General features: G+C 35.2%; 1 protein-coding gene across 9 annotated transcripts in view; it reads right to left on the bottom strand.

Moving 5' to 3' along the window:
- The window catches only part of LOC107713458 (pleckstrin homology-like domain family B member 1), an 86950-nt gene that overhangs the window by 64067 nt on the left and 6201 nt on the right, over window positions 1–16682 (bottom strand). For 8 of the 9 annotated variants that reach the window (XM_016518961.1, XM_016518962.1, XM_016518963.1 and 5 more), the window contains exon 2: window positions 261–359. In XM_016518961.1, the coding sequence (XP_016374447.1) occupies window positions 261–359 (99 nt within the window). Of the gene's footprint in view, window positions 1–260; window positions 360–2681; window positions 2733–16682 lie in introns of those variants that run through there. The other variant, XM_016518965.1, reaches the window with a different exon arrangement.

Raw genomic sequence — 16682 nt, 5'->3', positions numbered from 1 at the left:
AGTAGTAGTAGTATTACTTACATATTCCCATGTCAAATATGTATGTGTATGTGTATGTACCAAGAGTTCCTGAAAAACCACAACAAATTCCCTTTGTGTTTTCGCACACTTGGCGACTAAAAGCTCATTCTGATTCTGATCAATGTAATGCTCCCTTGCTTAATAAAAGTGTTATGTATTATTTTCCTGATAAACAACCCAACAAACAACGCTATATACATAAAATGTTGTCACATGTGGTAATTCAAGTTTGATCTCACCTGGAACACTTGATGAGACTGATGTCCACTGGTAAGATTTTGGTTCAAACTATCCATGACCAGCGTGTTTTCACTTACTCGCTCAGGGACATGAGAATCCTGCCAGAGACAAAAACAGTGTTGAAACAACCTTATAAATCTTATAAAATGAATTAAGCTTATAATATCCACCAATATCTTTTACTCAGCTTTGTTAGTAAATTCTTATTTATACAACAGCTCAAACATTCTGCAATATAACTTTATTTGTGCTAAATGAAATATGTTCATACAGGTTTGGACCAACTTGAGGTGAGTAAATGACGACAGTTTTTCATTTTGTGGCTAAACTATCCATTTTTAGGGATATTGTACATACTTACATAAGTTTATATATTCTCTTTAACTGTCTTTTCTACTGTAGACGACAACTAAGCCGGTCAAGTGTCTACAGTACAGACAATAGTGCGAGTGGGAGAAATGCAGCCTCCGGCATTCCCCGTCTGCATCCTTAGCTGACTCACTGCCCCGATGAATAGAGTCTGCACTCACACAAATGGCATTTGCAAACAGATAACGCTGATTTACCCTGTCGGCCCAGCTTACATGACTCTCACCGGCCATGAGCTGCCTTTTCCTCTGACACACACAGACAGACCTTCCTGCCCTGACATTCCTGTGCTCTTGCTCAATGTGCTGTCTGAGTTCAACCACAGCACAATGTATACAGTCACTGTACATTTACCTGTTAGCTAGTCACATACAGAATTGTGTCATGCACACGGTCACACTTTATTTTAAGGTCCAATTCACAAACCATTAACAAAAACTTTTGCCTCAAACTCCTATTTGCTGCTTATTGATGGTTAGTAAGGTAGTTGTTAAGTTTAGGTATTGGGTAGGATTAGGGATGTAGAATATTGCCAATTGGCCATGCAGAATATGTGCTTTATAAGTACTAATTAATAGCCAATATGTTAATAATAGGCATAATAAAGCAACTAGTTAATAGTGAGAATTGGTCCCTATACTAAACTGTTATCTCTCATAAAATAAAGAATCTTTTAACATCCACAGACCCTTTCCATTGCACAAAAGGTTCTTTACTTTATGTATTTTTTATTTTTAGATTATTAAATGTTATTCTCACTAAGAAAAACTGTTTTTTTAAGAACTCAAATGTTCTTTGGGGAACCAATTTTGTTTTATTTTTTATTTGTTTCTATGGAATCACTGCGAAGGGGCTTTTATTTGGAATCACTTTAGGGGCTTTTATTTTTGACACCAAGGGCGCGAGCCTACTAAATCAGTTGCTGTCTACAATGGATGCGGCGCGACGCGAAACGACAAATCTCCGACAGTAAACCGCTGTCTCGTTCTATTTATGACGTACTGACACAAAGTTCAAATGATTCGCAACGGTCGCCTTTCCACTGCACACGACATTCGGACACGACTGTCGCATTTCTCCCCCTAATGGCAGTCGCACAGAACTTTCAAACTGGTCATGCAGCAACCGTTACCTCGCCATATTCATATAATTAATGTATGAATGTGTCGTCACAAAACAAATGACCCCTCAAATAAAAAACATAGTAGGTTTTATGGGGCTAATCAACGTAAATGATGATTTAATAATTATAGAATAATTATTTCTGACATAATTATTTTAAAGCAGCATTTTACAGAAATAGTATTTAAAGAATAATGTTAAAGTGAACAAAATATTGGTAATTCTAACCTTACACTCATAGTTTTTAATAGAATACATCACATCCGGTCGGGCGATTGCATACTGTCTAGCCGCAGAAGTTCAAATATTTTAGCGCATCCACAGCTCAAATCGGAGTGCATACGCATATGATCGGAACTCCGCGCAGCTCCCGCACTACTCTCCATTTGAAATGAATGACTTCCGTTCTGTCGCTTGTCGTTCGTCGGAGATAGTGGAAAGGCGACTTCAATCTGTTGCGACGCGACGCGACGGGACAACTGTCGCGTCCGGTATAGATGCGGAGTGTATTGTAACTTTTGCAGCCTCAAATCTAGAAACAGGCTTGTGGTTAAATGAATTCAATGAAACCCAAACCTATAACTGCATAATCTGAGGTAGGCTAATTACTTGAATTACTTTGTGAGATTCAATGATAGCACCTGTATGAGATTGGAGAAGAAGACTGAAGAGTTTAAATTGCTTGGCACTGAATTAAATTTCACACAAATCTAACCTTTTGATATTTGAAACCACTTCACCTGAACAAACTTACCCTTGCACTTGCATTTACTTACCTAAATTGCCTGCACATTAAATTCTGATGAGGTTTTTAAAATGTAACAACCAGTAAAGAGAGCATTTATCCATCAAGAAATTAAAAAATGAGATAAGCAACAACTGGCTTGCTATTTAAAATGTGAAATAGGAAACAAATTATACACATTTACCTTATTCCAGTTGTCCAACAAGCACAACGCCTCCATTTCTAAGCATTAAATATAGTTTATACTGCTATATCAAAGTCCCTGATGTCTTACTTGGTTATTTTCTGCCTCTCTCCCTCTACATCTTCATTTAGAGGATACATGTTCCTATTCAAAACAGCACGGACCTGCCTGTACTTGCTGCTTTGAGCTAAACTCCACATTCCTGCCTGTCGGCTACAGCCCTGATAACAGATGTTAGTGCGCTGGTCAATAAAAGGATGGAGCTTCATAAAAGAGAAAAGAAAGACGACGAATTACAGTGAAGAGAGGAAGTTTAACAAGTTGAAGCAAACACAAGAGGGTAATAATGGAAGTACAGTATATGTAGGGCATCTGGGAAACATACAAAGACTGACTATGAGAGGCAGACAGACAGAAGATCCGACAGATTGAGATTGGGTTTGATCACAGTCCAAAACTCTGTTATTGCCACATGCCTCTTAACTCATCAAAGCCGATTTGCACGATCTAAGAGGCAATGAGTCACATTTCCCTACTAGTGTCTTTATCTGGAGTTTGATTCTGTTCCAAATTGCACATGAGTGATTCTATAATTGCAGGTACATTTGGTGTCCGAAGTCATTATTTTTTTCTGCTTTTTTCAAATGGTTATATTTTTAATTATTTGAATACTGTGTTACTCATTGTTATGTCAATTCTGTTACTGTCAAACTCTGTTACCAAGGTAGAGTAACAATGCTGACAATGCGGTAACAGAATTGACAGTCCATCGGAGACAATTGTCAATTCTGTTACTTTACAATTCTGTTACTTAAAGGGTCAACTCTGTTTATGAACTATTTTCACAAAAACAATAAATTTGTTGTTTAAAATCCTAATAAACATTATTGTTTTATTTTTGCACCCTTATAATATTTCAACAACATTTCTTTTTTTAACGGGATATTGTATATAATACATTTTCAGATGAAAAATATTTGCTCCAAGTGGACGGTTCTGTGAAGACATAGGTATTTTTTTTGTTTTAAAAGGTATGCATAGGTGAAATATTATCTCAGTTTCAAGTGATGGAATGTAAGGACTGTTTGTCTAATGAAACAAGAAGGATTTTTCCTGTTATGATTTATTGTTATTTCTACACATTGGCTAATTTGTCCGTAACAGAGTTGACAATCAATACCATAAAGACATCTGTTTTTTTATTAAAAGTAAAAAAAAGGAAGTAACTTATGTTTGGCAAGCACTGAATTATTAAAATTAAATATGTTTTCAATAAGATACTGAAAAAAAAATCTGTTAGTGAAAAGTTTTTTCCTTAACTTTCTGCAATGCTAAATGTATCTCCAATTATAGAATCACCCATATGCTCACACATGATCAGACCCAACAATGTGAGGGACAGCACATTTTTCCAGCATGCAGCATAAAGGCTGTTATTGTCTCTCTTCAGCGTGCTCGGATGGGAGAGACGCTCTCTGTGGATGCTGCACCCTGCCTGAAGAGCGCAATGGAAAAAGATGAAGAGATGTGGTGGAATGAAGGCATGCAGTCTGGTTAGCTGCTCACTGATTCCAAACTGTAGCTCATGTGTAACTAAGTGAAGAAACAAATCATGTGTTCAGAGCCACGCCTCTAAAGATTATTTTCCTATGATGCATAAGTGTATGTATTCCACAAGTGTATGTCTGTTTTCCAGTAAAAATATTAAAACATCCTTAAAAACCAGTTTACTTGAGAAGCAAAATTGCATAAGTCTTGGCATGTTTTACACAAAGAATACATCTTGAGTAATGTTATTTTATCTTATTTTTATATTATTATATTATATTACATAAATTTTATATTATATTATATTATATTTGACATTATTGTTTCTAATTTTTATCATCATCATCAAATTTATTGCGCTTTATTTTTAAAACAATTTAAAAAATGTCAATATGGTAAAAAAAAAAAACATAATTCAATATATATTCTATTGACATGTCAATGTAATATTTAATTATATTATATTATATTTGACATTATATTATATTATTGTTTCTAAGTTTTATCATCATCATCAAATTTATTGCGCTTTATTTTTTAAAACAATTAAAAAAATGTCAATATGGTAAAAAAAAAACATAATTCAATATATATTCTATTGATATGTCAATGTAATATTTTATTATATTATATTATATTATAGTTTATGCCTCATTTATTATTATTATTATTATTACACATCGTCATCAGATTTAAGCCATAAAATAATTTTTAAAATAGGGTAATAAAAATGAACTTATTTTAACCCCTTAACTGTCACTCACATTTTTTAACATAGACGTGAAAGTGCACTATCCAAACTTAAATTTTTATAATTCATGAATGAAAACATTTTGTAACATGATTTTGATGTACCATTTTCATGGTAATGCAATGTCTGATTTTAAAATGTTTTTTTTTAAAGTATGAATTTTCAGATTTTAAGTTTTCAATTGATATGTAATTTCTGATGATTTCTAAAGTGTGATAGAGAAAAAGGCAACGAAGAAGACTTTTTGTGACAAAGGTCAGAACTCCTGTTATGATGTAGATTTTTGAGTTGCATTCTTGTCATAAATTCATCTATTACTTTTCCTACATAATATTTAACAAAAAAACAGTGGTAAAATATCTATTTAGGAGCCTTAGACCTTTCCAACGAAATATAGTTTGTCATGGTTAGATTAGGATTTAATTGTAATATAGTGAAGTAAACTTAGGCATCCCACAGAGGGGACGGGTGAGAGTTAAGTTAAAAAAGTTAGGGAAAAAAGGTTTTTCCAAGTAAAATGTCAGAGTAAAATTGTTTAACATGGCAAAATGTTAAACAATTTACGATTTTTTTTTTTTTTTTTTTAGCAGTAGAAGTGTTCTTTCAAACTTTTCCAGGCCCTGATGCTTGCTTTCATAACGCTTAAGTGTCAAGTTTAGAAGAGATGTTGGATCATTCTGAAAGGCGGATGACACAACATTCAGCTCTTCAAAATGACAGCACTGTGTGCTGGAAGGAGGCCATGGATTAATGGTAGACACATCTCTGAATGGAAAGACATGGTGGTGGTTTTTGGAACGTAGATGCTCCACCACATGTGATCCACTCTCTCATACATATCGCTGAGGTTCATTTAAAGGATTTCCCTTCCAGATAATATTCTGTATGCTGAGGAAATGCTGAAGGAGAAGAACTTTGTAATTGATTTATAAGAGAGTGAGGAAATGTGGTGAAGACGCTTGCAGCGAGTCCTGGCTGTTGAAAGGTAATAACAGCTTTCTAGTTCCTGCCTTGAGGCACAGTGGATTATTCATCAGTGGAATTTCAGTTAGGCTTGAAATTACAGGGACAGAGAGAGAGAGAAAGGGGGAGATGATGAGCTTGTTCAATAGTATGGTATCTTCTGCAAGCTCCCTGCTCAGAGACCTCCACCTGGTGGTAAAGCTCTGCTCTAATACTGTACTTCTCAAAATTGGGTCTTTTCTGATACAGGGGCATGGAGAGATGGAGAAAACAATGCTGACTGCAACATAATAAAATATGGTGATATAAATATATAATAATAATAACAATAATTCATTTTTATATAAAAATATGGCTTTATAATGTATTTTTAAATAATGTTATATTTAATATATTGTAAACTAATATAATAACTATATACGAATATATCAATATAAATAAAAAATTATATTAATTATATTAATACACACACTCAAATCTTAAAATAATATTCAGAATATATCTTCATTATCATTATTATATTATATTATTCATGTGTTCATGTAAATAATTTTTTCCCTAAAACGTCCAGGTTGTAAAATGTTTAAATTAAAAATCACTGGTCACAATAATGACATCAATGAAGAAGAAGAATCTTTTATTAGGCTATATTAATATTAATGAATATATTAATAATATATATTTAAATTTTTAGATCAAAATTTATTTCACACAATGACACAATAACAACATAAGTGATGTAATCATAGCAGCTAAAGTCCCCATTGAAATCAAAATGGAAGGTTTTTGGCATTTAGTATGAACATGTTAGCCTTAAGGTAATTTATAAGCTACACGTGCTCCAAAACAATCACAAAATTGGCATTATATATAGAAGATATAAACATTCAAACTTACATTTTATTGGCTATTTAAAAAAGGGGGAGGAGCTGCTCTATATATCCCGTCCTGTCTTCCTGTTTTTAGTGGAAATGATGTCAACACATTGAAAAGCAATTCAGTGAGCCTTTAAGTGTTTGTCTCTTTGCAAATATTCTGTACATGTAGGTTGAATTTGTAGATTTCTAACTTTTTCTTTTCTTATTTGACCCCAAAATGGTTCTAAAAGTGGAATTGAAAGTTTCAAATAATAATCATTTGAGCAAAATATTAAAAATCGCAGTCATTTGCAGCACATGTTATAGGCTGAATAACTGCCTGTCATAATGTGGAACAACAAGCAAATGCCTCCTTATCAACCGTTTGTCATTGTTGAACTCATTTCCACAACGTATTTGATCACAATGCCTAAGGCCTCTTCATATCCAAAGATGCCCAAACTTCAGAGGACGTTATTGATGAAAACAACACACATGTTGAAGATCAGGCCGCATATGTGCTGCAGCACACAGACACATATCTAGACAGGAAATTGAGGGGCAGATGAGAAATCCTGCCATTTCTGTGAGTGTATGATTATGGCCACGGACAAACACAGTGATGGATGTGGCTGACTAAATAGCTTCTTCCATTTTTAGACCTGGCCACAAAAATGCTGCGAAGTAGAGGAATGTGAAAATGAACTGGGCTCCCGAACGGGGCTTAAAATAGCAATGAGTGGGTAGAAATTCTACCAGCAAGTGTAATTAAGACTCAAAAATGATGTAACGTTGATTTTCAAGAGGTCTAAACATGGCAGGTGAATAATAAAGCAAACTTGATGAACTATTTATAGATCAAATTTTCTCCCATGTCTACAGGCTATGGACCTTTCTCATAAAATGCTAAACAGAACTTTGTTTTTAGCATCAAAGCTAATCTTGCTTAGTAATACACATACTTAGCATTGTGGGATGCTTTTAAGTGCTGTGGTAAATCTCTGGTATGCTAGTTCTCCATCACTCATTGTTTTGAGAATACCAGAGGCTTGGTTACAAGCTAATAACCAGCAGACCACCTGCACAGTGAAGACACATGGGCAAAGGTCACCAGAGCACCATCAAAGGCCCTTGTGTGCATGCTCATGTCAATGTCAGTGAAATATATAACCCTGAGATAAGAATCCAAGAGCAAGAAAGAGTGTATTGTTGACAACCAGCCAGAGGAGGTGGGGTTATATAGTTCAGTTGAAGATGTGCAGTTGTGTAGTGTTTCTAGCAGGTCTAAGATGGTCATTAGCTAGTTGTTAACAGGTTGACCATTGACCACGTTCCAAAAGCACAGCTTGACCACTTAAGTTGGTCTAAGCTGCAGCTATCATGTTCCAAAACACTGGATTCCCAGCAGGGTAAATACTGACATAATACAAGCCTTTTTAAAGGTATCATCATCTAAACATATAGAAGCACCCCTAATCATAACAACATCAATGATAATTTAGTCATCAACAATGTAAGTGGGCACTAGGGAGACGTCCCCTAAACAGTAAAGAGGAAACATAACAAACAAACAGGATGGCAGGAGAAGAGTGCACTGCTGATTGCTGAGTCTATATGTAGACTTCCTATCGGACAGAGAGTTTCCTGTGGGACATGGCGGTCAGTGTATGGCATATCACTCTCCATTTCTGCTCACAGAGGCAGAGACCAAGTGTCAAACAATTTCAAAGGTCTTAACTTCAAAGGAACCTAATAAATGTTTATTTATTTATTTATTTTTTTCATAGACAAAATGGAATTGCAAATACATTGGTAATTTCAAACATGTTTTATCATATACAGTCATGGCCAAAAATATAGGCACCCTTGGTAAATATGAGCAAAGAAGGCTGTGAAAATTAATCTGCATTGTTAATCCTTTTGATCTTTTATTTAAAAAATTCACAAAAATCTAACCTTTCATTGGATAATAAGAATTTAAAATGGGGGGAAATATCATTATGAAATAAATGTTTTTCTCTAATACACATTGGCACATTGGTTTTTTATATGAGAAAAACATTTATTTCATAATGATATTTCCCCCCATTTTAAATTCTTATTATCCAATGAAAGGTTAGATTTTTGTGAATTTTTTAAATAAAAGATCAAAAGGATTAACAATACAGATTAATTTTCACAGCCTTCTTTGATCATATTTACCAAGGGTGCCGATATTTTTGGCCATGACTGTATAATCTGCACTGTTTTCCACTAGTCAAACAAACCTACTTTTAACATTTTGAAACTCATTCCACAGAATTACGCAGATTGTCCCCTCAAATCAGCGAAGAAAAATTTAAATAAATTAATAAATAAACAAACAAACAATTTCTGGGCCTAATAAAAAACTCTGCATACAAAAAGTGCAATCATTTTAAAGCCTTTTCTACAAGATTGCCAGTTTCTGTCGCAAAATAAAGAAATAAATAAGCAAATATGGTAACTGATATATATAGGTTTAAAATAAGAAATAGCCACACTGTAAGATAAAGACTCAAATACTTAATATAAAGCCATAACAGTCAAAATTATGAAAGTCTTAATTGCAAGATTTAAAGTCACATTGCTATAAAGTCACAGTGTGAGATATATGTCACAATTGTGAGATGTAAAGTCAAAATGATGCGAAATAAAGCCTTCGTTGTGAGCAACAAAGTCATAATTGCAAGATTAAAGCAACTTTATCCATATGGGATTTATATAATTACATTATGAGATAAAACACTGCAATTCTGAGATATGAAGTCAAAATGAAGAGAAATAGTTGTAATTGTGAGATAAAGTCCCAATTGTGAGATATAAAGTCAAATATGATTTTAAAAAAAGTCTCCGTGGTGAATAACAAAGTCAAAATTGCAGGGTTGAAAGCCACAGTAAAGTCACATTGTGAGTTGTACCGGTAATGCCGTAATTCTGAGATGAGAAGTCAAAATTAAGAGAAATAGTTGCAAGATAAAGTCCAAACTGAATATAAAGTCAAAATTATAAGAAATAAAATCTCAGTTGTAAGTAATAAAGTCACAATTGCAAAACTGAAAGCCACATTAAAGTCACATTAAGCTATATAACTCAGCAATTCTGAGATATGAATGCATAATTATTTTAGGCTTCCATATGTTGAAGAGTGTTTTTGTGAGCACGCTGACTTTCAGGCACAAATAACGCATCATCAGACTACAGTAATAATTTCCTGGCTTGAAGGCTATTGAGAGTGAGTCACTCTTTCTCTGGTGCTCCATGTTGAGGGGGCTGCACAGGGCAGGGGCTCAAGTGAACACAATATTCCAACAGGCACTTGCTCAAATGTTCCGTTGACTTTGGCTGTTTGTTTCCTATAAAGACACTGGGCTCAACAGGCATTCCAGCGCAGCCGGCACAAAGAGCTCTTTTCACCGTGTTTAATCCCTGCAGAGGAGTGGTGAAGGGGCCTGGCTCTCCTCCACTGAGGAGGACCCAAACTCCAAATTCATAGACACAAGCACCCACACAGACAAAAAAGCATGCAGAAAACATGTGTGAAGCTGTAGGGTCCGAGTTCAAGACTCACTTCTATGTTTTCATACTCAAAGAATTGCTTTACCTTTGCACAGATGTTGATTTTGATCTTGAGAGATGAAACCAGCACCTCACGGGATCATTACACATGCATATATCCTCTAAACAGAAGCTCCAAAGCCATAGCAGCTCTTCCAAATCTCCAGTGCTTGGTCCAAAGCTTGACGCCACCGAATCCAGTTCAAAAGCTTAGTTCTGTGCTTAAAAATCTTGGATGAGAAAGAGATTTACATGACTACTACATGAGGTCAGACCTCACGCAGGTGCACCAGGCATTGGCAATGCCCTCAATGCCAGTGTGTGCCCCTCAACGCCTTGGCAAACTCCTCAGATCATCTCTTTAATCTCCATCCAAAAATGTGAGCAGCTCAAAGCCAAGAATTTCACCTCAGCTGGAGAGTGGAAGAAAGTGGCTCGCATGCAGGGTCTCAAAGCCTCAAGGCAGAAGGAGAACAACGTCAACACCTCCTTTCGCTGTGCTATTAAAAGCTGTTGTGATACAATGGGTCGCTGCCAAAGCAAGCATCCCAGACTCACCCCTCTCCTCCTGACTCTGGTTCCTGACTCTCCACACTCCTCCAGACATCAGATGAGCTGCGCAAGAAGTATGCTTAGAAACCTTGATTTCTACCAAACCTGGTAGATGGTGAGCATTCGCAGAAAGCAACTGAAGAAGGGTAGGGAGTCAGTAAATAGGAGGAGGTGGATGTGGAGCAAAGGAAACAGCTTTGGAAATCTCATGGTCTTATGGAAATATCGTCAACAACCTCCTTCCTCCAACCGTTCTTTTGTCTCAGACTGTCTGACTGTATTTCAGTAAAGGCTGGAATACACTACACAACTTGTGCTCAGATTTCGGGTTCAAATTTGCAGTCTGGACAAATCAATGCTAGTCTTCAGATTTTGGGCAGTGGAATTTGACAGATTTCACAGAAAATGATGTAGTGTATGATGGGCACAGCCTCATATTTTAGCTTCAGACTATGAAGCTGTCAAGTCGAAGGATATCAAACATGTTAGTATACCATGCATCCAAATATACCTACTTCCTATAGTGGGTGAAAAACAGTATGTGAAAACAGTAGTATGTCCGAATTCATAGCATTCATAAAACAGTAGATGGAAAGGTCGCAGATTACCTATTTTTTCCTTGGAGATTCCAAAATGCGCATCTGATTTTACTATCCCATATTGCTAAGGGAGAATAATTGTGAAGAGTGACACAACTGATGCCGTAAGTCACATGACAATGACAAAATGGCAGAAGTACACATGTGGAATGCACTTTTTTTAATGGCCGCAAAGTAAATTCTCATTCAAATGTAGTACTCAGACAGTATGTGCATTAAGACTAGGGGTGTCGCGATATACCGGTATTGATGATAATCGTGATATTTAAATAATGAAATATCATTATCGTGTTAATTATGGAGTGTCACAATATACAAGTATACAATAATATGATGCATAATAATCCAGCGCCATAATGGAGTGTCAAACTCTCACGTGTGATTTGTTTCATTTATACTCGACAGCGGAGGGCACCCTAGCGCAGAAAGTCCACAAGCCAGACTGTAAAATGTAAAATGTAAATGTAATACAAAAACTTCCAGGAAATCCCTCATATGGACAAAAGGCACCCACGCGTCGCTGTAGCTGAATAAAAAAAAAAGAAATGTTTTATCTGAAATGGTTTATCTGTGTTCTTCAAGCTATCGCGGGTATGTTCATATGGATAATGTATATTTATAATGCAATGCTAATTGACATAGCCTTTATCACCATATAGAATACTATAAAATAAGAATCAGTTCACAGAAGGAAGTTATTTTAAACACCAACGCAAGTTTGGAGTTATTCTCATAAATTGTCTTACTTTGACACTGTGTTAAACTAAAAACAGTTAACATTTTAGTCTCTTCTGTTTAGTGTAATTGTTCCAGCCCTAATTCGGACACAGGAATATTGTTTTCATTTGTCATACGTCTCATGACAATCCATGCTTTTTTGTGAGTTCGTTGTGTTCTTAACGACTTGTGTGGTAGTATGTGATATTCAGTCATTTGATGTCCAATATTTCTCTGTAAACATTTCGGCAAGTGTGTAAAGCTTAGTGTTTTTAAATCTGTTAAGATTCAGTTTCTTAGTGTATACCACCTAAAGGTGATTTGCTACTTTTGCTATTTTGTTGTAAAAGCATGAGGTAGACGGTGTGAAGAAAGGAAAAAAAGGATGACGTCATCTCTTACCCAAATTACACAGCTTTTCCACCTTATGACCGCAGCTGGATCCATTCTTACTCAGAATCTGACCTGACATTATGCCAGTCCGATAACAAATCCATTTCCATGAGAGCTCTTTCAAATCCCAAATGAAATTTGGCACAGGGCTGCTTAGTGCTGGAGTATAGTGGTGAATATTGATGCTCAGGAAAATGTGTTTAAGTGTCTGGAGGATATCTCAGACAGAGAGAGGAAGAGCCAGAGCAGGAGGTGGGAAAGATCAGCTTGGAAAACCGATCTTGTGAAGTGCAGATGTTGCCGTGAGGCCACACACACGCACATCCTTGTTAAGTTTTTGGAAGAAAAGCATTCAAAATTTACTTCCATGATGCCAGGAAGTTGTTGCTAAAAAGTTACTTGGGAGTTCCACGAGATCTGGAGATTGTATGTGGTTGCTAGAATGTTCTAAGACCTTTTAGAACTGTGCTATGTAGTGTTTGCAAGAATGTTGGTAACCAAACAGTTGCTGGTTGTAGCCATTGACTTCCATAGTATGGGAAAATATAGCTACAGTCAACTGTTTGGCTACAAACATTCTTCAAAATACCTTCTTTCATGTTCAACAGAAGAAAGAAACTCATACAGGTTTGGAACAAAATGAGGGTGAGTAAATGATGACAGAATATTCATTTTTGGGTGAACTATCCCTTAAAGTACAAGCAAACCCCTAAGAGTAAGAATGAGAAACAGCAATTGTTATGCTTGCCTTAGCAAACACTGCTAATGAATGTGTCTGTATTCCAGTTCCAAACAAATCAATTCCAGCAATCACCATGTTCTGAAAGCTCCCAATGAAACACACGGTCATTGGCAGGGCCTGTGTGGTTTCAGCCCATTCTCATTTCTTTGCCTGTTTCTCTGAACTCACTCAATAGACTGTTCTGTTTTGGGTGGGAGATCAGGAGGAGAGAGAGCTACTAACGTGGCAGTGTAGTGCCTCTGGTCTCTTTCTATCTGTCCTCTGCTAAGCAAATGAAAGGTGAGGCACAGGCCTTGTCACCTCCTTGTTTTTTCACTATTTCTGTCGTTTTCCTGAGGCCAGTGGCTGTAGACTGAGATTCTCACAATGCTGCCTAATGTTGTGTCTTCAGCTCTGATAAAAACAAGGACAAAGCTCATTCCTGTTGTCTGCATTTGGCAGTGAGAAACTTTCAGAACCTCGTACCATATCTGCTAAGCATAACATCATTCCGCAGAAACTGATTGTCTAATATTTTTTGAAACAGCAATGGTTTCTAAAAATAACAGTCTATGTTTGGATCACAGCTGATTTCACTGGACCAGATTTTTGGATCAGAATATCACAAATCCTGCCAAGAACATTTCCAGGTCAGTTCACTTCAAAATGAATAATTAAACATTGTATACATAAAACAAAGCCTATTTTTAAGATTTTGTTTGCATTATGACATTACTTTCAGGACAATTATACCAATTTCCTCTGAAAATGTAATCCCAAAACAAACAAAATTTTTTCTTTTTTCTCCCTCATTACTGTAACGCAAATGTATGTATAATTATACAATATACCAGTACATAATTTAAATAAAGAATATTAATATATCATAGTAGTATCAGTTATACTGACTTCAGTTTAATGTCTTAAGTAATGTATATTTAAATTAAAAAATCATTTCTTATTGCAATACATGTAAAAATGTATTATAATGCACAAATGAGAATTTCATTAAATTCTCCTTTAAGAATGATGGAAATGACAAAAAAGTTGAAAAGTAAAACTTCAGGATACATAACAATAATACAAATTTGAGGAGAATTTGCATAATTGTCACAAAAATGTCATAATGCAATAATAAATAAATAAATTAATTAATTAATTAATTGATTCATTTATTAAAATAAAATAAAATGTAAGCTTTTTTCCATAATAATAATAATACATAATTATATAATATAATTAGAATTTCATTAAAATCTCCATCGGGATGCTTAACAATTATACAAATTTGAGGAGAATTTGCATAATTACCACAAACAAGTCATAATGCAAAAAAAAACACGTAATGGTCCAAAATATTTAGGGTTCTTTTTTCCATAATATTAGTGCTGGAGTATAGTGGTGAATATTGATGCTCAGGAAAATGTGTTTAAGTGTCTGGAGGATATCTCAGACAGAGAGAGGAAGAGCCAGAGCAGGAGGTGGGAAAGATCAGCTTGGAAAACCGATCTTGTGAAGTGCAGATGTTGCCGTGAGGCCACACACACGCACATCCTTGTTAAGTTTTTGGAAGAAAAGCATTCAAAATTTACTTCCATGATGCCAGGAAGTTGTTGCTAAAAAGTTACTTGGGAGTTCCACGAGATCTGGAGATTGTATGTGGTTGCTAGAATGTTCTAAGACCTTTTAGAACTGTGCTATGTAGTGTTTGCAAGAATGTTGGTAACCAAACAGTTGCTGGTTGTAGCCATTGACTTCCATAGTATGGGAAAATATAGCTACAGTCAACTGTTTGGCTACAAACATTCTTCAAAATACCTTCTTTCATGTTCAACAGAAGAAAGAAACTCATACAGGTTTGGAACAAAATGAGGGTGAGTAAATGATGACAGAATATTCATTTTTGGGTGAACTATCCCTTAAAGTACAAGCAAACCCCTAAGAGTAAGAATGAGAAACAGCAATTGTTATGCTTGCCTTAGCAAACACTGCTAATGAATGTGTCTGTATTCCAGTTCCAAACAAATCAATTCCAGCAATCACCATGTTCTGAAAGCTCCCAATGAAACACACGGTCATTGGCAGGGCCTGTGTGGTTTCAGCCCATTCTCATTTCTTTGCCTGTTTCTCTGAACTCACTCAATAGACTGTTCTGTTTTGGGTGGGAGATCAGGAGGAGAGAGAGCTACTAACGTGGCAGTGTAGTGCCTCTGGTCTCTTTCTATCTGTCCTCTGCTAAGCAAATGAAAGGTGAGGCACAGGCCTTGTCACCTCCTTGTTTTTTCACTATTTCTGTCGTTTTCCTGAGGCCAGTGGCTGTAGACTGAGATTCTCACAATGCTGCCTAATGTTGTGTCTTCAGCTCTGATAAAAACAAGGACAAAGCTCATTCCTGTTGTCTGCATTTGGCAGTGAGAAACTTTCAGAACCTCGTACCATATCTGCTAAGCATAACATCATTCCGCAGAAACTGATTGTCTAATATTTTTTGAAACAGCAATGGTTTCTAAAAATAACAGTCTATGTTTGGATCACAGCTGATTTCACTGGACCAGATTTTTGGATCAGAATATCACAAATCCTGCCAAGAACATTTCCAGGTCAGTTCACTTCAAAATGAATAATTAAACATTGTATACATAAAACAAAGCCTATTTTTAAGATTTTGTTTGCATTATGACATTACTTTCAGGACAATTATACCAATTTCCTCTGAAAATGTAATCCCAAAACAAACAAAATTTTTTCTTTTATTACTGTAATTACTGTAACGCAAATGTATGTATAATTATACAATATACCAGTACATAATTTAAATAAAGATATCATAGTTATCATAGTAGTATCAGTTATACTGACTTCAGTTTAATGTCTTAAGTAATGTATATTTAAATTAAAAAATCATTTCTTATTGCAATACATGTAAAAATGTATTATAATGCACAAATGAGAATTTCATTAAATTCTCCTTTAAGAATGATGGAAATGACAAAAAAGTTGAAAAGTAAAACTTCAGGATACATAACAATAATACAAATTTGAGGAGAATTTGCATAATTGTCACAAAAATGTCATAATGCAATAATAAATAAATAAATTAATTAATTAATTAATTGATTCATTTATTAAAATAAAATAAAATGTAAGCTTTTTTCCATAATAATAATAATACATAATTATATAATATAATTAGAATTTCATTAAAATCTCCATCGGGATGCTTAACAATTATACAAATTTGAGGAGAATTTGCATAATTACCACAAACAAGTCATAATGCAAAAAAAAACACGTAATGGTCCAAAATATTTAGGGTTCTTTTTT

This window comes from Sinocyclocheilus rhinocerous, unplaced genomic scaffold (genome assembly GCF_001515625.1).
Source record: "Sinocyclocheilus rhinocerous isolate Xijiao unplaced genomic scaffold, SAMN03320098_v1.1 scaffold689, whole genome shotgun sequence".
Classification (NCBI taxonomy): domain Eukaryota; kingdom Metazoa; phylum Chordata; class Actinopteri; order Cypriniformes; family Cyprinidae; genus Sinocyclocheilus; species Sinocyclocheilus rhinocerous.
The sequence above is the reverse complement of the archived record's forward strand: the minus strand, read 5'-3'. Positions and strand labels throughout refer to the sequence as shown.